Source organism: Schistocerca cancellata, chromosome 5, assembly GCF_023864275.1.
Source record: "Schistocerca cancellata isolate TAMUIC-IGC-003103 chromosome 5, iqSchCanc2.1, whole genome shotgun sequence".
In the NCBI taxonomy this organism is placed as follows: Eukaryota; Metazoa; Arthropoda; class Insecta; order Orthoptera; family Acrididae; genus Schistocerca; species Schistocerca cancellata.
The window spans coordinates 152,217,831-152,235,653 of NC_064630.1; the positions used below are offsets into that span (position 1 = coordinate 152,217,831).

General features: G+C 41.8%; 1 protein-coding gene across 12 annotated transcripts in view; it reads left to right on the top strand.

Moving 5' to 3' along the window:
• Positions 1 to 17,823, top strand: part of LOC126187508 (condensin-2 complex subunit G2-like) — a 275,551-nt gene that overhangs the window by 21,476 nt on the left and 236,252 nt on the right. For all 12 annotated transcript variants that reach the window (XM_049928641.1, XM_049928640.1, XM_049928639.1 and 9 more), the window contains exon 4: positions 10,081 to 10,230. In XM_049928641.1, coding sequence (XP_049784598.1) covers positions 10,081 to 10,230 — 150 coding nt within the window. The remainder of the gene's footprint in view (positions 1 to 10,080; positions 10,231 to 17,823) is intronic.

The following is a 17,823-nucleotide window of genomic DNA, read 5'->3' on the forward strand; positions in this document are numbered from 1 at the left end:
TTCTGCTTGTTCTATAAAGAATTTTCTTAAATTGTCTACCTGTCCATAACGTAGCACTTCCTTTCACGCCGATCACCTGCCACCCTACCTAAAACCTCTTTCCTCATTACCTTAGCCAGCTTCATCCTGACCCACAACTTCTTCACTTTTGAAGACCAGACATACCAACAATTAAAGGGAACAGCCATGGGTACCAGGATGGCCTCTTCGTACGCCAACCTATTCATGGGTCGCTTAGAGGAAGCCTTCTTGGTTACCCAGGCCTGCCAACCCAAAGTTTGGTACAGATTTATTGATGACATCTTCATGATCTAGACTCACAGTGAAGAAGAACTCCAGAATTTCCTCTCCAACCTCAACTCCTTTGGTCCCATCAGATTCACCTGGTCCTACTCCAAATCCCATGCCACTTTCCATGATGTTGACCTCCACCTGTCCAATGGCCAGCTTCACACGTCCGTCCACATCAAACCCACCAACAAGCAACAGTACCTCCATTATGACAGCTGCCACCCATTCCACATCAAACGGTCCCTTCCCTACAACCTAGGTCTTTGTGGCAAACGAATCTGCTCCAGTCCGGAATCCCTGAACCATTACACCAACAACCTGACAACAGCTTTCACATCCCGCAACTACCCTCCCGACCTGGTACAGAAGCAAATAACCAGAGCCACTTCCTCATCCTCTCATGCACCCTCCCACCACCACCTACTCCAGTCCTGTAACCCGGAAGGTGTACACAATCAAAGGCAGAGCCACGTGTGAAAGCACCCACGTGATCTACCAACTGACCTGCCTACACTGTGATGCATTCTATGTGGGAATGACCAGCAACAAACTGTCCATTCGCATGAATGGACACAGGTAGACAGTGTTTGTTGGTAATGAGGATCACCCTGTGGCTAAACATGCCTTGGTGCACGGCCAGCACATCTTGGCACAGTGTTACACCGTCCGGGTTATCTGGATACTTCCCACTAACACCAACCTATCCGAACTCCGGAGATGGGAACTTGCTCTTCAATATATCCTCTCTTCCAGTTATCCACCAGGCCTCAATCTCCGCTAATTTCAAGTTGCCGCCACTCGTACCTCACCTGTCATTCAACAACATCTTTGCCTCTGCACTTCCGCCTCGACTGACATCTCTGCCTAAACTCTTTGCCTCTGTATATGTCTGCTTGTGTCTGTATATGTGTGGATGGATATGTGTGTGTGTGTGCGAGTGTATACGCGTTTTTTTTTCCCCCTAAGGTAAGTCTTTCTGCTCCCGGGATTGGAATGACTCCTTACCCTCTCCCTTAAAACACAAATCCTTTCGTCTTTCCCTCTCCTTCCCTCTTTCCTGACGAGGCAACCGTTGGTTGCGAAAGCTAGAATTTTGTGTGTATGTTTGTGTTTGTTTGTGTGTCTATCGACGTGCCAGCGCTTTCGTTTGGTAAGTCACATCATCTTTGTTTTTAGATATATGTCCATAATGTAGGTTTTTTATGTCAATAAATCCCCTTCCTCCTTCCTTTCTGCTTAATGTGAATCTTTCTGTTGCTGAATGTATGTGATGTATTCTATATTTGTGGCATTGTGATCGTGTAAGTGTATTGAGTGCTTCTAGGTCTGTGTTACTCCATTTCACTACTCCAAATGAGTAGGTCAGTATTGGTATAGCGTAGGTATTTTATAGCTTTTGTGTTGTTTCTTGCTGTCAGTTCTGTTTTCTGTAATTTTGTTAGTCTTTGTCTATATTTTTCTTTTAGTTCTTCTTTAATATTCTATTCCTATTTTTTGTCTATTATTATTATTATTATCATAATTCCTGAATTCTTTGTATCCATGTGGCTGGTGGTCTACCTGTTTTTTGCGTCCTGGTGGTCCCACTCCATGATGCATTTCTCTCTCTCTCTCTCTCTCTCTCTCTCTCTCTCTCTCGTGCGCGCGCCTCTGAGTACCTATTTGTATGCCCATACCATATTGTCATGTTATAACCACACTCGAGTCTGAATCCAAAAGCAGGGTCATCACAGAAATACAACACACAGCACTGAAAGCAAGTTTGTTACGAACACCAACATATACACGAAACAGAACTGACCTCCTAGATTGAGAGTGCAGCTATGTAAACATCTATTTAGACAAACACTGAATATTCCAGAATATACCATCATTCCAAACATACTGTATTTCAAGAACTTTACAGAAATGGTAAATATCACATAACAAATAATTGATGATGATTGCATTTGAACTGGTGATCCACAGCACACCATCCAGCAACACTATCCATTACACTATACTGCCTGCTCCACAGCTCTTGTCGTTGCTCCCTTTCCCAGATAAACAGTGACTTGCTGTTTCAGTTCTCATTGAAGCAAGCTACAGCACCCTGGATATAGATTTTGTCTGTAGGCTTGTGTATGGTGGCACCAGTGGATTCTTGCATTCTAGTCATATTGTTACATCCCCTTCACTGTGATGAACATTGAAGGAAGCTCTTCCCATCAAAGCTTTGTGACTGCCAGTTCTCTTGAACTTTCCATCATCAAGCTGTGCCTCTGGGCAGTAGTAGGACTTCATATGGAGGATATGAACATCATCTCTCCCCTTTTTTATTATGATGATTTTGTATGTGATGTGCGACAAGTGACAAAGGATATGGCATGGCCCAAAGTAGCACTTCAGTACTTTTTCTGAAAGTCACACTTTCCGCAGAGGTGTAAAACTCCATAGGAAGTTTCCTGAGTTGTATCTCACTGGGCGGTGCATGGTGTTGGAGTACTCTCAGTCTTTCTCCTTGGTGTCCAGAATTTGTACGTGAGCAAGCTGCCTTGCTTTTTTGATTCTGGTGATGAGATGTTGGACATAGTCATTCTGAGTATCATCCAGCTGAAATGGGAACAGTGTATCCACTAATGTTGTGGGCTTGCAACCTTGGAGAATGGTGTGAAGCCTGTAGTGTCTTGCTTTGTTGTGTTGTATATGAGTGCCTCATATAGTGTGTAATGAACTAGTAAGAGTTCTGGCTGAGGGTACCTGCATTTAACATGTCTAGAGTCTTCACGAATCTGAGGCAACCAGATGTTGGAGTGATGTGGAAACATTTCAGGGTAGCTGACTGTAGGTGAGGTGGGATGATGAGCAACCATTTCTGTCTCATTGGATCACAGTTTATCTTATAAAATGCTCTGTCTATTATTGGAATTCTCCTTTTGTCAGTTCTTCCTTGACCAGTAGTCGGGGTCCACTAGTCAGCCAGCATAGAAAATGGTGCCCTGTCTCAGTGATGAATGGTTTGCTTAATAAATACACCTGGAACTTGTTGATGGTCCAAACAACTCCAAGACACTCTTTATCAGTTGTAGAGTAGTTCATCTGGGACTTGGAAAGTACTCTGGAAGCATAAACTATCAACTTTTGAGCACTTTCCTGAGTTTTTATTAGAACTGCCCCTATTCCAAAATCGCTAGTGTCGGTGTGAAGTTCTGTCTCAACATTCTCGTCATATTATCCTAGAACTGGAGAAGATATTAGCATCTGCTTAAGGGCAAGAAAAGATCTTTTCTTGTGCCCTGTTCCAGGAAAATTTGGGTTCTCCTTGCAGTAGTTCCTACAAAGGATATGCCTTAGTACAAAATCCTTTATGAATTGCCAGTCGTACAAGTCCATTTGAAGAAAACTTCTCATATCACAAATTTGCTGAGGAGTTGGATATCTTTGACTGCTTTTATTTTCTCTGGATTGGGTCAGACTTGACCACTATTCACTAAGTGCCTCAAGATTTTTATTTCTTGTACAGTGAAGAGGCACATTTTCAGTTTCAGATTGAGGTTTGCAGTTTGAACACACTTCAACTCACTCATCGGGTGGCTTAAATGTTTTGCAAATGTCTTTGAAAAAACGACAATGCCATTGAATAGCAAAGACATGTAATCCATTTAAGTTGTGGAAGCAGGTTTTCCATCATACGTTCGAAGGTAGCTGGAGCAGTACACAGTCTAAACAGCATAACCTTAAACTCATAGAGAGGCCATCAGGAGCTATGAAGGCAGTCTTGTTCTTGTCATGCTTGTCATCCTGTCTGCATGTGCATAATTGAGAAGTACTCTGCTTATTTCAAGCAGTCTAGGGTATTATCAATCTGTTACAATAGATAGACATCTTTCTTTGTGATTTTGTTCAGTTGTCAGTAGTCGACACAGGAACGTCATGTGCCATTCTCCGTCACAAGGGTTACAGAGAGGTCTTAAGGACCTCCTGAAGATTCAACAGAATCTTTTCTACCTCCTTTTGGTTTATCCATATAGTTCAACTGGCGAGTAGCTGTTTGAGTATTGGCTAATTGATGTATGATCCCCAATTTTGATATAGTTTTTTACTACAGGCTAGTTAGTATGTCCTTTCTCCACTGTGCTTTTGAAAGCATCTGAGAATTGACACAGAATGTCTCTCACTCACCGATATTGTTCCTTGGTCAGGCCAGATCCTATTGTCATTTCAATAATAGCTTCCTCCCCTGCATTGTCTGTAGTGGTAGTGGAGGATGATTCTTTTTTGATTACACTAAGCTGCCCTTCCTGAACTAGTTTGGCTGTGTCTACAGAGACATTTGTTGTGTGTGCTTGTTGGAATAGCTTCGTTAGTCTAGAATTTTGGTCTTCCACTGCCTATGACTGCTTGTGATGTGTGCAAGAAGTCCCATCTGATAATGTTATGACTACATTCAATTAAAATGACAAATTCGAAAGGCCGCATTATGTTACTGATAGTTGTTCTTGCAGCACATGTTTACGTTGGCTAGACATATTTCCCCTTGAGACTTTAAGTAGAATCAGTTTCATAACATGAATTATAGTCTTCTTTAGCTGTTTATGAGCAGTGTCTGACATCACAGAAAAGGAAGTCTCAAGAGTTGACTAGCACCTAGGCAGGTTGGTTGTATCTGCATTGCTCGGATGCTGAGTTGTTTTTTGATAGTTGCGGCATGAGTCCAGATTGGCCTAGTCCATCCCTCGTGCTGCATTTGGCTGGTGGCAGTGATTGGTGCTAAAGATCGATACATCTATTCTTCATCATTATCTATTATCTCCTGACACATTGGGTTAACATTCAAGGCTGCCATCTTTTGTGTATTTGGTCTGACGTTTCTGTTTGCCATACACAGCTGCATCACTTTTATTACTATCGGAAGTATGAGAGAGGTGAGGTCATCATGGTCATCAGTAACTGCCATAGGAATCACATTCGGCAGTTGGTCATACCTTTTACATCTGACTCTTATCTGTTGCATTTCCTTGATTCACTGGCACCACTTGATTGATTCCTCTGTTGTTGTGACGTCCTTTACCAGAAGAGTTTGGTACATGTCTTCTGTGTGTCTTTTCGTAAGTGTGGGATTTTGTCGGCTTCATTTGTATTCTGATTTACGATGTGGCATAGGGCTGAAACATTGTCTACGTATGACTGTGCCATTTCCTCATGACATTTGCCCCTGTTATTCAGTTGTTCCCCTGCCAAGCAGATTTGCTTCTGATTGTCACCAAATGTTTTTTTTTTGGCTCGGTATGGAATTTGTCCCAGCTGCTGAGCTTCTCTTTGTTGTTCTCAAACTACTGCTGGGCTGTGCTGTGCTGTCAAAGTAAAAGTATACATTTTCCAAACACGTCATCTCATCCCACCTGTTGTATTTAGCAACTCAGTCGAATCCTTTCAGCCATTTCATTGAGTCCTGGCCTGTTATCTCCATTGATGGATAACGGTGTGTATCTGACATAACTGTTGTGCTGGAATCTGTTTGTCTCCTAAATATACAAATCTTAGGAGTGATGAACAGCTTGTATTCTTGATCCTCTCCATGCAGGCAATGGCTTTTATATTGCCTAATTGGAGTCACAGTGATGTAGATGTTCTGAAGTTCCTGGGGTCTCCACAAAACAGTGTCACATTGTAACCTCATTGAAGTTCAAATCCAAAGCAGGGTCACAATTGAAATACAATACTTAGAACTGAAAGCAAGTTTATTTCTAACAAAGAATGGAAACTCCAGGTCGGAATATCAGGAGTACAATGGAAAGAAAGACTACTGCTTATTGTAAAGATGACACACAAAGCTGCAGACAGGAACAACAAAAAGACACGTCTTCATCAGAGAAGGAAACACACACACATTCATTCACACAAGCAAGCACACCTCATGCACACTTAACAGCCATCTCCAGCAAGTTTGGACCAGAGATGCTGGAGGCAGTCTTGTGTGCATGAGCTGTGCTTGCTTGCATGCATGAATACGTGTGTGTTTCCCTTTCTGATGAAGGCTGTGGCTGAAAGCTAATGTGTAAGTGTCTTTAGTTTGTTCCTGCCTGCAACTTAACGTGCCATATTTCTTACAAATAGCAACATACAGCCAGAACAGAACTGTCCTCCTAGGCGGAGGGTGCATCTGTTTACACAGTCACTGAATATTCCAGAATGGTGGTATTTATATAAACATTGAATATTCCAGGATGTGAAACATTACAAACATAAGATATTTCAAGACCTTTCAGAAATGACAAATACTATATAATAAATAATTGCTGCTGGTCGTGTCTGAACTGGCGACCCACTGCACGCCATCCAGCAACCCTAAGTTTTTCTTCCACACAATCAGTAATCGAAAATGTGACATCCGGTTTTTGTACTGATGGATTCATTTCTGACCCTTTCCCACCTCGATACCCCTGCTGACTCTCTCCAAAAGTTCATCTCAGTTTACATCAAACTTTTCATAAGTTGGGATGTAACTGCCCATATTTCTGATTCAGATGTCATAATGCTAATAATAATTATATTGAAAATCTTTACTTTTGTTTCCTTTCTTATCTGTTGATCACATAAAATTCCATTTACTATTCCGATAGTGAAATTTCCAGGATTTTTTCTTGAACTGATTTCTGTACCTTATTTACCATCTTGTGTGATTTTTATTCCCAGATATCTGTACTCTTCAGTATGTGTAATTATGCCCATCACTTCTTCTGGTATCAAATTTTGATTTGATCTTATTACCATCTATTTTGTTTTATTCATGTTGATTTGAATCCCCCATTTTTTACTCCTCTATTAATATGTTGATGTATTCAGTGTCTTCTTTATCTTGTCCTAGAATTATCTGGTCATGAGCAGATTTATTCCAATTTTTCAGTGCTTTCTCTGTGTATAATTTAAGTAGGCTGCGTCCTTGATGTAGTCCCTCAGTAAATTCAAATATAAGTGAGGGAAAGTTTTGTGTTTTTATTGTTACTGTAGAGTTTTATTATAGATTCTGAATTGCTTTAATTATGATAGGATTAATATTAGATGATTTTAAAGCTTTCCACAAACTGCATAAATGTCTATTATCATACACTTTTTTCTGTGTCTTCAGATACTATGTGAAGCGGCTGCTTTTGAATATTTTTCTTGTCAAGTATTTGCTGCAAACAAAATGTATGATCTGTAACTGATCTGCCCGCTCTGAAGCCAGCTTTTTCTTCAGCCTCTACTTCCTTAAATTCTTTGTCTAAAATTTTTTTAATCATTCTTCCATAAATTTAGCTAAATGTAGTATGCACAGTTTCACCTCTATAATTCTGAAACTCATCTTTTTTTCCCTTTCTTACAAATTCTTGGTAAAAAGCCTACTAAGGTTTCTCAAATGTTCATGTAGTTTATCTGTGCCATATTTCCACAGTTCAGTTGGAGTTTCTTCAATTTATTTAGCTCTTCCTTTCTTTAAAGTTTTGATTGAATATTTTACTATTTTCTGTTCTGTTTCATTATTAATTCATTATTAATTGTATGCATAAATTCTTCTTCTTTGGTTAATTTGAAGGCGTGGCCAGATGCCCTTCCTGCCGCCACCCCGTACCACCCGGGATGGAATCAGTGTACCCCAGCTGTCTGCATCTAGTATAAAGCACAAAATAGTGTGAACGTGTTTCAAATGTCTGTGAGTCATGTAACTGAGGCAGAGTGTGGGAACCAGCCTGGTATTCACCAAGTGGGATGTGGAAAACCACCTAAAAACCACATCCGGGCTGGCCGGCACACCAGCCCTTGTCTTTAATCTGCCGGGCGGATTTGATCTGGGGCTGGTGTGTCTACTCGAGTCCAGGAAGCAGTGCATTAGCGCTCTCGGCTAACCTGGTGGATCTGGGTCTACAAATTCTATGTTGTGCATATTCTGTATCAGGAACAAGAGGACTGCAGTGGAGGTCAAATATCTCATCCCGTATTAATGAATGTGAAATTGTTTTCCATTTCAGATACCTTAGGATTATTTGATTGATGAATTGGTGTATTCTGGCCATCCTGAGTAAAGTTTTACATCTCTGTAATGTTTGAAGTTCTTGTACTTGTATTTTAGTCACAAATTGTCTTATGTCATCATACCGGTATGCCTTCTATGTATATACAGGGAATTATAAAAATTGCCAAATACGTCTTGGAGAGGTGGTAGTACTCATCAAGAGAAGAAAAATAACTAATAAACTTTGGTCTGGAAATGCATATTTTCTGAGATAAGTCCAATAAACATGGGTCCGTAAAGGCATACTTTGTGTGATAAACACGTGTTCACGGGTGAATCGCATCCCTTCATGACAGTACACCACTGCCCTCCGTCATAAGGAATGATGCACCCTTTGAAGTATACCCGGTTGTTGTTGTAACTGCTGACATGCGTTGAAGATGCGACCCTATAGCGCCCGCACATGATTGATGTGGCATAGACCAATTCCTTCAAGTGTCCCCATGTCTATGTTGGATGCTCGTGCACATTTGGATGAAAATGTGCTGGTGCACCATCATGCATGAACCACATTTGTATTTGTTGCTGCGGTGGCACAGCCTCCAGCAAGGTAGGTGACACATTAGTGAGAAAGTGCAAATAATGTGCCCCCGTTAAACTTTGTAGTAGCATGTATGGCCCCATTAATCTGTTGTCAAGTACCTGTTTCCATATTTTGATTAAGAATGTGTTGATGTCCTCTTTCCTGAATTTCTTGGGGTTTACGCGTGCCTGTATGTGCTGGTTATGGAAATTCACAACACTCTATCTTGTGAAACCTGCCTCATCAGTAAAAAGAATCTTGGGTGTGAACAATGGATATGCGCACACTTCTGCAACAGCCATTGACAGAACCACTGTCTGCCGTGATGATTCTGTGGCCTTAGATGATATGGGTACAGCAGTTGTTCGTGAAGTATTCCCCCCCCCCCCCCCCCCTCCCCCTTCCTAGATAAGGGAGTGAGACACACCTTCTGCTGCTGCTAATTGTCACACACTGGTCCCTGGGGTTTCCCCACTGACTGCAGCACACCAGGTCAGGTGTGCAGAATGTGTGGGGCTGTCCACTGTCGGCCCTCTGAGATGCAACGGTGCCTATAGCTCTCATACGCTGGAAAAAGTCTGCCGAACAGCTTATCAGAGGGCACTCTGCGCTATGGATATTTTTCAATGTAAAGCACACGGGCTCGCTTGGTACATACATTTGCTAAACCATAGCAGAATATCAAATCCGCCTTTTCACTTGTTGAGTAGTGGGCTTCCATTGCTACCATGTGATGGAAGGGAGAATTCATGTGTACAAACAGTGCAATAACACTAAACACATAAGTGAATCCACATTTGGAAGAAAGTAAATGTCCATGATACATACCCACGATTGAAGGTACTATGCCATAAGAGGTACAAACACGACAAAAACTAATGTAACCTACAAAACGACTCGAACCACGCAACTGTCTGCAGACCACCTAATGGTAGGTAGAGTACTGTGAGTAAGACCCTGCCGACACATTACACAGAATGCCAATGCAACAACAGTGCTAATATCTGCAACCAAGCATTGTTTAGCCCTTCCTATAAACATATATTTATGTCGGAAAGTATGTGTTTCCATACCCATGTTTATTGAACCTATTTTTCTTGTTTTGATGAGGACTAGCATTTTTCACAGTATACAGCCTCTATTTTGCATATAGTTTTGTTCTGTATCTCTCTGGTGTATTGAAAGGTTGGTGCCTAGTTTTTTAATCATTTCATGTTTTCCTTCTTTTTTTTAGGATCGAGACACATCTGTTGAATTCTTGGACGTAGTTTTTTTCCTTCTACATCAACTATTGGAAGAACGAGAACCCAATGTGGAAAATTTTTCAAGCCAGATTTTTATTGTCCTTGTAGGATTATTAAAAAATGACTGTCTGGATGATAAGGTAGAGCATTTGTTTCTTTATTGTGATAACCAGTGATTTCAGTTGAAACTGATTCCTGTTGTTTTGTATCGTGCTCAGCTACGATAGTTAAAGCATGCTCTCAAAATTTATACTGCAGGAGTGAATTTGTTTGTTGACAGAACAACTGTGAATAGTGAACTAGAAGTGGCAAGTAAGGCACCTGTGATAATTTTTAGATGTGTTCCCTTTGTTTTGGCCCATAAGGAAATCAGAAACTTGCATTGGTCTGCAACATTAGTTCTACTTATTGAATAGGAAGCTTTTGTGTAAATGTAATGTAATTGGGTGGATAAAAAATCTACTCACCAGTAGGCAGCAGGAGAAAGCACATATAAAGGTTAAGTAAATGTACGAGCTTTTGTAGCCAGTGGCTCCTTCTTGTGGCAGACAGATTGAAAGGGAGGAAGAAGGAAGAAGGATGAAGGAAAATTACTGGTGAGTTTAGGAAATGAGGAGGGGTCGGAAGAGTCACCCAGAACCCTGTGATGTGTGAGACTCACCATACGGGATGAGAAGAGAAGACTGATTGTTGGGGCTGTACTGTATGAGACATGAAAACCCTAGAGCTTAAATGTGGAAGTTAGAGCAATAAGTAAGACAGTGATTGCTGACTAAATGTTATTCAGCAGTTAATAAGAGCGGAAAGCTAAGTGCATTGTTTGTGACAGAGGTAGAGGGCAGCGGAAAATAGATGGGTCAGAAAATAAAACATGTAGAAAACTAAAAGGGAATGAAGGAAGGAATAGTTAAATGAGAAGAAATGCGGAGACTGAAGAAATTAATATAAATTAATTTGAAGTGGGTGGTGAGAACCAAGGACATGTTGTAGCACCAGTTTCCATCTACAATTCTGAGAAACTAGCGAAATAGCGAGAAGGTCGGGGAAGAAGGCCAGTGTTCACTCTGTCTGCTTGCCGGGGGGTCTCATCCGAGATGTGGAGGAGGCCCTACCGGCGGCGATAGAGAGCACTGGGTGCACCCGACTGCAAATTGTTGCTCATGTCGGCACCAATGACTCCTGCCGTCTGGGTTCAGAGGTCATCCTCAGTTCGTACAGGCGGTTGGCGGAATTGGTGAAGGCGGAAAGCCTCGCTCGCGGGGTGGAATCAGAGCTAACTATTTGTAGTATCGTTCCCAGAACCGATCGCGGTCCTCTGGTTTGGAGCTGAGTGGAAGGCTTAAACCAGAGGCTCAGACGATTCTGCGGAGATCTGGGGTGCAAATTTCTCGACCTCCGCTATCGGGTGGAGAAATGTAGGGTCCCCCTGAATAGGTCAGGCGTGCACTACACGCCGGAAGCGGCTACAAGGGTAGCGGAGTACGTGTGGAGTGCACATGGGGGTTTTTTAGGTTAGAGAATCCCCTCCCTAGGCCCGACAAGACGCCTCCTGAGACGCGGCAAGATAGGAGTAGGCAAAATGCAACAGGGAATAACAATATTAATGTGCTAATAGTAAACTGCAGGAGCGTCTATAGAAAGGTCCCAGAACTGCTCTCATTAATAAACGATCACAACGCCCATATAGTACTAGGGACAGAAAGTTGGCTGAAACCAGACGTAAACAGTAACGAAATCCTAAACTCAGATTGGAATGTATACCGCAGAGACAGGCTGAACAGTGAAGGGGGAGGCGTGTTTATAGCGATAAGAAGTGCAATAGTATCGAAGGAAATTGACGGAGATCCGAAATGTGAAATGATTTGGGTGAAGGTCGCGGTTAAAGCAGGCTCAGACATGGTAATTGGATGTCTCTATAGGCCCCCTGGCTCAGCAGCTGTTGTGGCTGAGCACCTGAAGGATAATTTGGAAAATATTTCGAATAGATTTCCCCACCATGTTATAGTTCTGGGTGGAGATTTTAATTTGCCGGATATAGACTGGGAGACTCAGACGTTCATAACGGGTGTCAGGGACAAAGAATCCAGTGAAATTTTTTTAAGTGCTTTATCTGAAAACTACCTTGAGCAGTTAAACAGAGAACCGACTCGTGGCGATAACATATTAGACCTTCTGGTGACAAACAGACCCGAACTATTTGAAAAAGTTAACGCAGAACAGGGAATCAGCGATCATAAAGCGGTTACGGCATCGATGATTTCAGCCGTAAATAGGAATATTAAAAAGGGTAGGAAGATTTTTCTGTTTAGAAAAAGTGACAAAAAGCAGATTTCAGAGTACCTGTTGGCTCAACACAAAAGTTTTGTCTCAAGTACAGATAGTGTTGAGGATCAGTGGACAAAGTTCAAAACCGTCGTACATTATGCGTTAGATGAGTATGTGCCAAGCAAGATCGTAAGAGATGGAAAAGAGCCACCGTGGTACAACAACCGAGTTAGAAAACTGCTGCGGAAGCAAAGAGAACTTCACAGCAAACATAAACATAGCCAAAGCCTTGCAGACAAACAAAAATTACGCGAAACGAAATGTAGTGTGAAGAGAGCTATGCGAGAGGCGTTCAATGAATTCGAAAGTAAAGTTCTATGTACTGACTTGGCAGAAAATCCTAAGAAATTTTGGTCTTATGTCAAAGCGGTAGGTGGATCAAAACAAAATGTCCAGACACTCTGTAACCAAAATGGTACTGAAACAGAGGATGACAGGCTAAAGGCCGAAATACTAAATGTCTTTTTCCAAAGTTGTTTCACAGAGGAAGATTGCACTGTAGTTCCTTCTCTAGATTGTCGTATAGATGACAAAGTGGTAGATATCGAAATAGACGACAGAGGGATAGAGAAACAATTAAAATCGCTCAAAAGAGGAAAGGCCTCTGGACCTGATGGGATACCAGTTCAATTTTACACAGAGTACGCGAAGGAACTAGCCCCCCTTCTTGCAGCGGTGTACCGTAGGTCTCTAGAAGAGCGTAGCGTTCCAAGAAGGGACGTCGAACAGATGTGCAGAACTATAGACCTATATCTCTAACGTCGATCAGTTGTAGAATTTTGGAACACGTATTGTGTTCGAGTATAATGACTTTTCTGGAGACTAGAAATCTACTCTGTAGGAATCAGCATGGGTTTCGAAAAAGACGGTCATGTGAAACCCAGCTCGCGCTATTCGTCCACGAGACTCAGAGGGCCATAGACACGGGTTCACAGGTAGATGCCGTGTTTCTTGACTTCCGCAAGGCGTTCGATACAGTTCCCCACAGTCGTTTAATGAACAAAGTAAGAGCATATGGACTATCAGACCAATTGTGTGATTGCATTGAGGAGTTCCTAGATAACAGGACGCAGCATGTTATTCTCAATGGAGAGAAGTCTTCCGAAGTAAGAGTAATTTCAGGTGTGCCGCAGGGGAGTGTCATAGGACCGTTGCTATTCACAATATACATAAATGACCTGGTGGATGACATCGGAAGTTCACTGAGGCTTTTTGCAGATGATGCTGTGGTGTATCGAGAGGTTGTAACAATGGAAAATTGTACTGAAATGCAGGAGGATCTGCAGCGAATTGACGCATGGTGCAGGGAATGGCAACTGAATCTCAATGTAGACAAATGTAATGTGCTGCGAATACACAGAAAGATAGATCCTTTATCATTTAGCTACAAAATAGCAAGTCAGCAACTCGAAGCAGTTAATACCATAAATTATCTGGGAGTACGCATTAGGAGTGATTTAAAATGGAATGATCATATAATGTTGATTGTCGGTAAAGCAGATGCCAGACTGAGATTCATTGGAAGAATCCTAAGGAAATGCAATCCGAAAACAAAGGAAGTAGGTTACAGTATGCTTGTTCGCCCACTGCTTGAATACTGCTCAGCAGTGTGGGATCCGTACCAGATAGGGTTGATACAAGACATAGAGAAGATCCAACGGAGAGCAGCGCGCTTCGTTACAGGATCATTTAGTAATCGCGAAAGCGTTACGGAGATGATAGATAAACTCCAGTGGAAGACTCTGCAGGAGAGACGCTCAGTAGCTCGGTACGGGCTTTTGTCAAAGTTTCGAGAACATACCTTCACCGAAGAGTCAAGCAGTATATTGCTCCCTCCTACGTATATCTCGCGAAGAGACCATGAGGATAAAATCAGAGAGATTAGAGCCCACACAGAGGCATACTGACAATCCTTCTTTCCACGAACAATACGAGACTGGAATAGAAGGGAGAACCGATAGAGGTACTGAAGGTACCCTCCGCCACACACCGTCAGGTGGCTTGCGGAGTATGGATGTAGATGTAGATGTAGATGTAGATACTGGTATCTGGGGAAGAATCCAGGTGGAACATGTGGTGAACCAGGTAACCTGGTTGTCATGTTGTAGACCGTGCTCTGCAACAGGATAATGTGTGTTGCTGGTATACACCTCCATGCCCATTCACTCTAACTGATAAATTGGTGGTAGTCATACCAATGTATAAGACCAATAGTGTAGGTAGCTCTCCCTTTGATAATATATATTTTGCCAGTTACGGGGAAGGAATGGGTTTGATTGGAGGGTGCAACATGTCAGCCTCACAGTGGGTCCTTACAGTAAAGATGCCTGGAACCTATGGTACAAAGACTTCCCTCCTATACTAAAGACACCAACCATTTCCTGGATCATCTGAAATCTATGCCAGTCCCACTCCCATCGCACACCTTACTTGAAGCCACCTTCTTCTATATAGCAAAATCTCCAGTATACACAGTCTGTCTGCTGCTGAACATTACCTCAACCAGTGCCCACCTGATTCCAAACCTACGACATGCTTCCTTCTCACCTTAACCAGCTTTATACTTTTGGCAAATGTTTTGTTTTTGAGGGTCTGATATGCAAACAGATCAGGGGCACAGCCACAGGAACAGGGATGACTTCTTCCAAGGCCAACCTTTTGATAGGTTGCTTGGAGGAGGCTTTCCTGGGATCCATGTCTTCAGCCCGTGGTTTGGTTTAGATACATTGATGACATCTTTGTGTGCCATGTGGACTCATGGTGAAATTGACCTGTTAACATTTTTGCAATCTATAATTACTTCCTCCCAATTAAATTTCACATGGTCTTACTTTGAATCCCCTGCCACTTCCCTTGATGTTGACCTCATCCTCAGCAATGCACCGTCATTCTCACCTCAGCCTTCACTGCTGTAATGACCCTACAAGCCAAGTTCAAAAGCAGATTTACGGGCCATCACATCTAATATGAGTACTGCCGATCCATCCAAATAACAGCTTAAGAGTGCACCCCCTTGTCACTCAGTATTATCCTGGTCTTGAATGTATTAATCAGCTGCTTTGGCAACACTGTGACTTTCTAAAATCATGACCTGAAATGAGGTCCATTCTGTCTGACATTGTGCTCACCACAACTAAAGTAGCTTTCCCCCTCCCAAGCTCCACAATATTGTGGTAGGACCCTGTGCTACTTCTGCACCCATTTCCTCTGTGGCCCTGCCTCTGTGACCATCCCAACTCTAAGACTTGCTCTACACACCTTCCTGCTGCCACTTATACCAGCCATGCACTTAGCAATGGGAGAGCCACCTACATTTTATGTACTGGCTGTTATGTAAACTCTGTTGGGCCGTTTACATTGGTGTAACTACAACCAAGTTATCAGTTAAGGTGAATGGACAGCTGGAGGAAGTATACTGGCAGCATTCAATATCCTGTTGCAGACTATGTCCTACAATATGACAGTCATGACATGGATACCCATTTCATCACATGTCCTCTCTGGATTCTCCCCCTGACTCCAGTTTCTCAGAACTCCATGGGTGAGAACTGACATTACAACATGTTTTTTTCTCTCTGCCTACATGATCTTAATTTATATTAATTTCTTCTGCCTCAACCCTTCCTTTCAGTAGCTATTGCTTTCTTTGCTCCTTGTTAGTTTTCTATATCTTTTATTTTCTGACCTGTCTATTTTTCCCCACTCCCCACCACACATATGTGCCACATATGATGTACTTAGCTTTCCACTTTTTAACAACTCAGACTTGATGTGTCAGTAATCTCTGTCTTGCTTATTACCCTATCTTCCACATTTAAGCTCGTAGGTTTTCAAATCTCATCCCGTGCAGTCGCCAGCTAACAGTCTTTCCTTCATGTCCTGTCTAGTAAGTCTCCCCTTATCAGGATCCTGGTTGACTTCTCTGTGATGCTTACCAGTCTTTTTCCTTCATCACCCTTCCTTCCCCTTCAACTCGTCTGCCAGAAGAAGGATCCACTGGATTTGAAAATTTGTGCATTTACCTAACCTTTATATATTTTTTGCCCTGCTGCTGTGTGGTGAGTAGATTTTTGTCTATACAGTTACATTATATTTTCAAAAACCGATTATTTTTGTTGATATATTAGCTTATGTGTAATTACGATCTTTAAATATTTAAATGTTTGAGCTGTTTAAAAGGAAATCGTAGCATACCAGAGCATGATGAAAGGCTGGAAAAATCGAGGGTGGAATAGTTATAATATTATGAAAAAGAAAGATTGCACATCACTTTATACAGGAGGTGCTGAATTGCAAGCAGACACAACAAAAAGACTGCTAAACACGTAAGCTTTTGGCGAAAAGGTCTTCTTCCAATGTAGACAACACACATACATTAATGCAAGCACAACTCGCGCATACGTGAGCTCTGTCCCTGGCCACTGGCAAGCACAGCTCACACACACATGAAAAGTTTCTCTGGCCATTGAGGTCAGAGATAGTGGTTATGTGTGTACATGCTGTGCTTGTGTGAATGTGTGTGTGCCGTCTACTTCAGAAAAAGCTTTTTTGCCAGAAGTTCAGGTGTTCATCAATTTTTTTTTGGTACCCATCTGCAGATCAACATCTCTTCTATACGGTGAGTAGCAGTCTTATCATTTTCATAATATTTTCATTATACCAGGGCAAGAGTGTCTCAGGAAGTGCACATGCACAAGATGGTTCCAACTAAATGCTTCTGCATCTTCCATATTGATTATGGGACTTATTAGCTAATAAATCAAATCAAATTTTTATTGTTACTTTGGATTGTGACATAGGTGAATTGACAATTGTGACACTACACACAGACTAATAAGCTCAATGTAAGGTTGTTCATGACGTGCATGTACTTGAGTGTTAAGCTGACTCATTGAGTTGTCCACATGATAACTCTACAACATAATTTTATTTACTAGTACACCAAGGAATTTCACACAGTTTGTGGTGCCTAATCTTTTTTCCATATAGCTTATTTCACTTATACATTGTGCTGACTGTTTTGCAGCGAAATGAACAATTTTGTTTTTGCTAAGTTTTGTTTCAAATTATTATTTTTGACCCACGTCCCTTGTTCCTCAAATGTCTGCTCAGTGTGATGAATTAAGTCTTCTTTGCTTTTACAGTAGACAATAGCTGTTGATTCATCTCCATAGAGGATGCTGTCGAAGTGAATCTGGCAAGGCATATCATTGATGTAATACAAAAAGTAGTGGCCACAATATTGAACCTTGTGGAATGCCTAATTGTATGTTTTGAGCCAGAGAGGAATTTATTGCCACTGTAATTAACAAGTAATCTTTGTTTCCATTTGCCAACTGCAGTGACAGCCAACTAAGAGTTTTTCCTTGAGAACCATTGCATTTCAGTTTTTAGAGAAGCAGGTCACG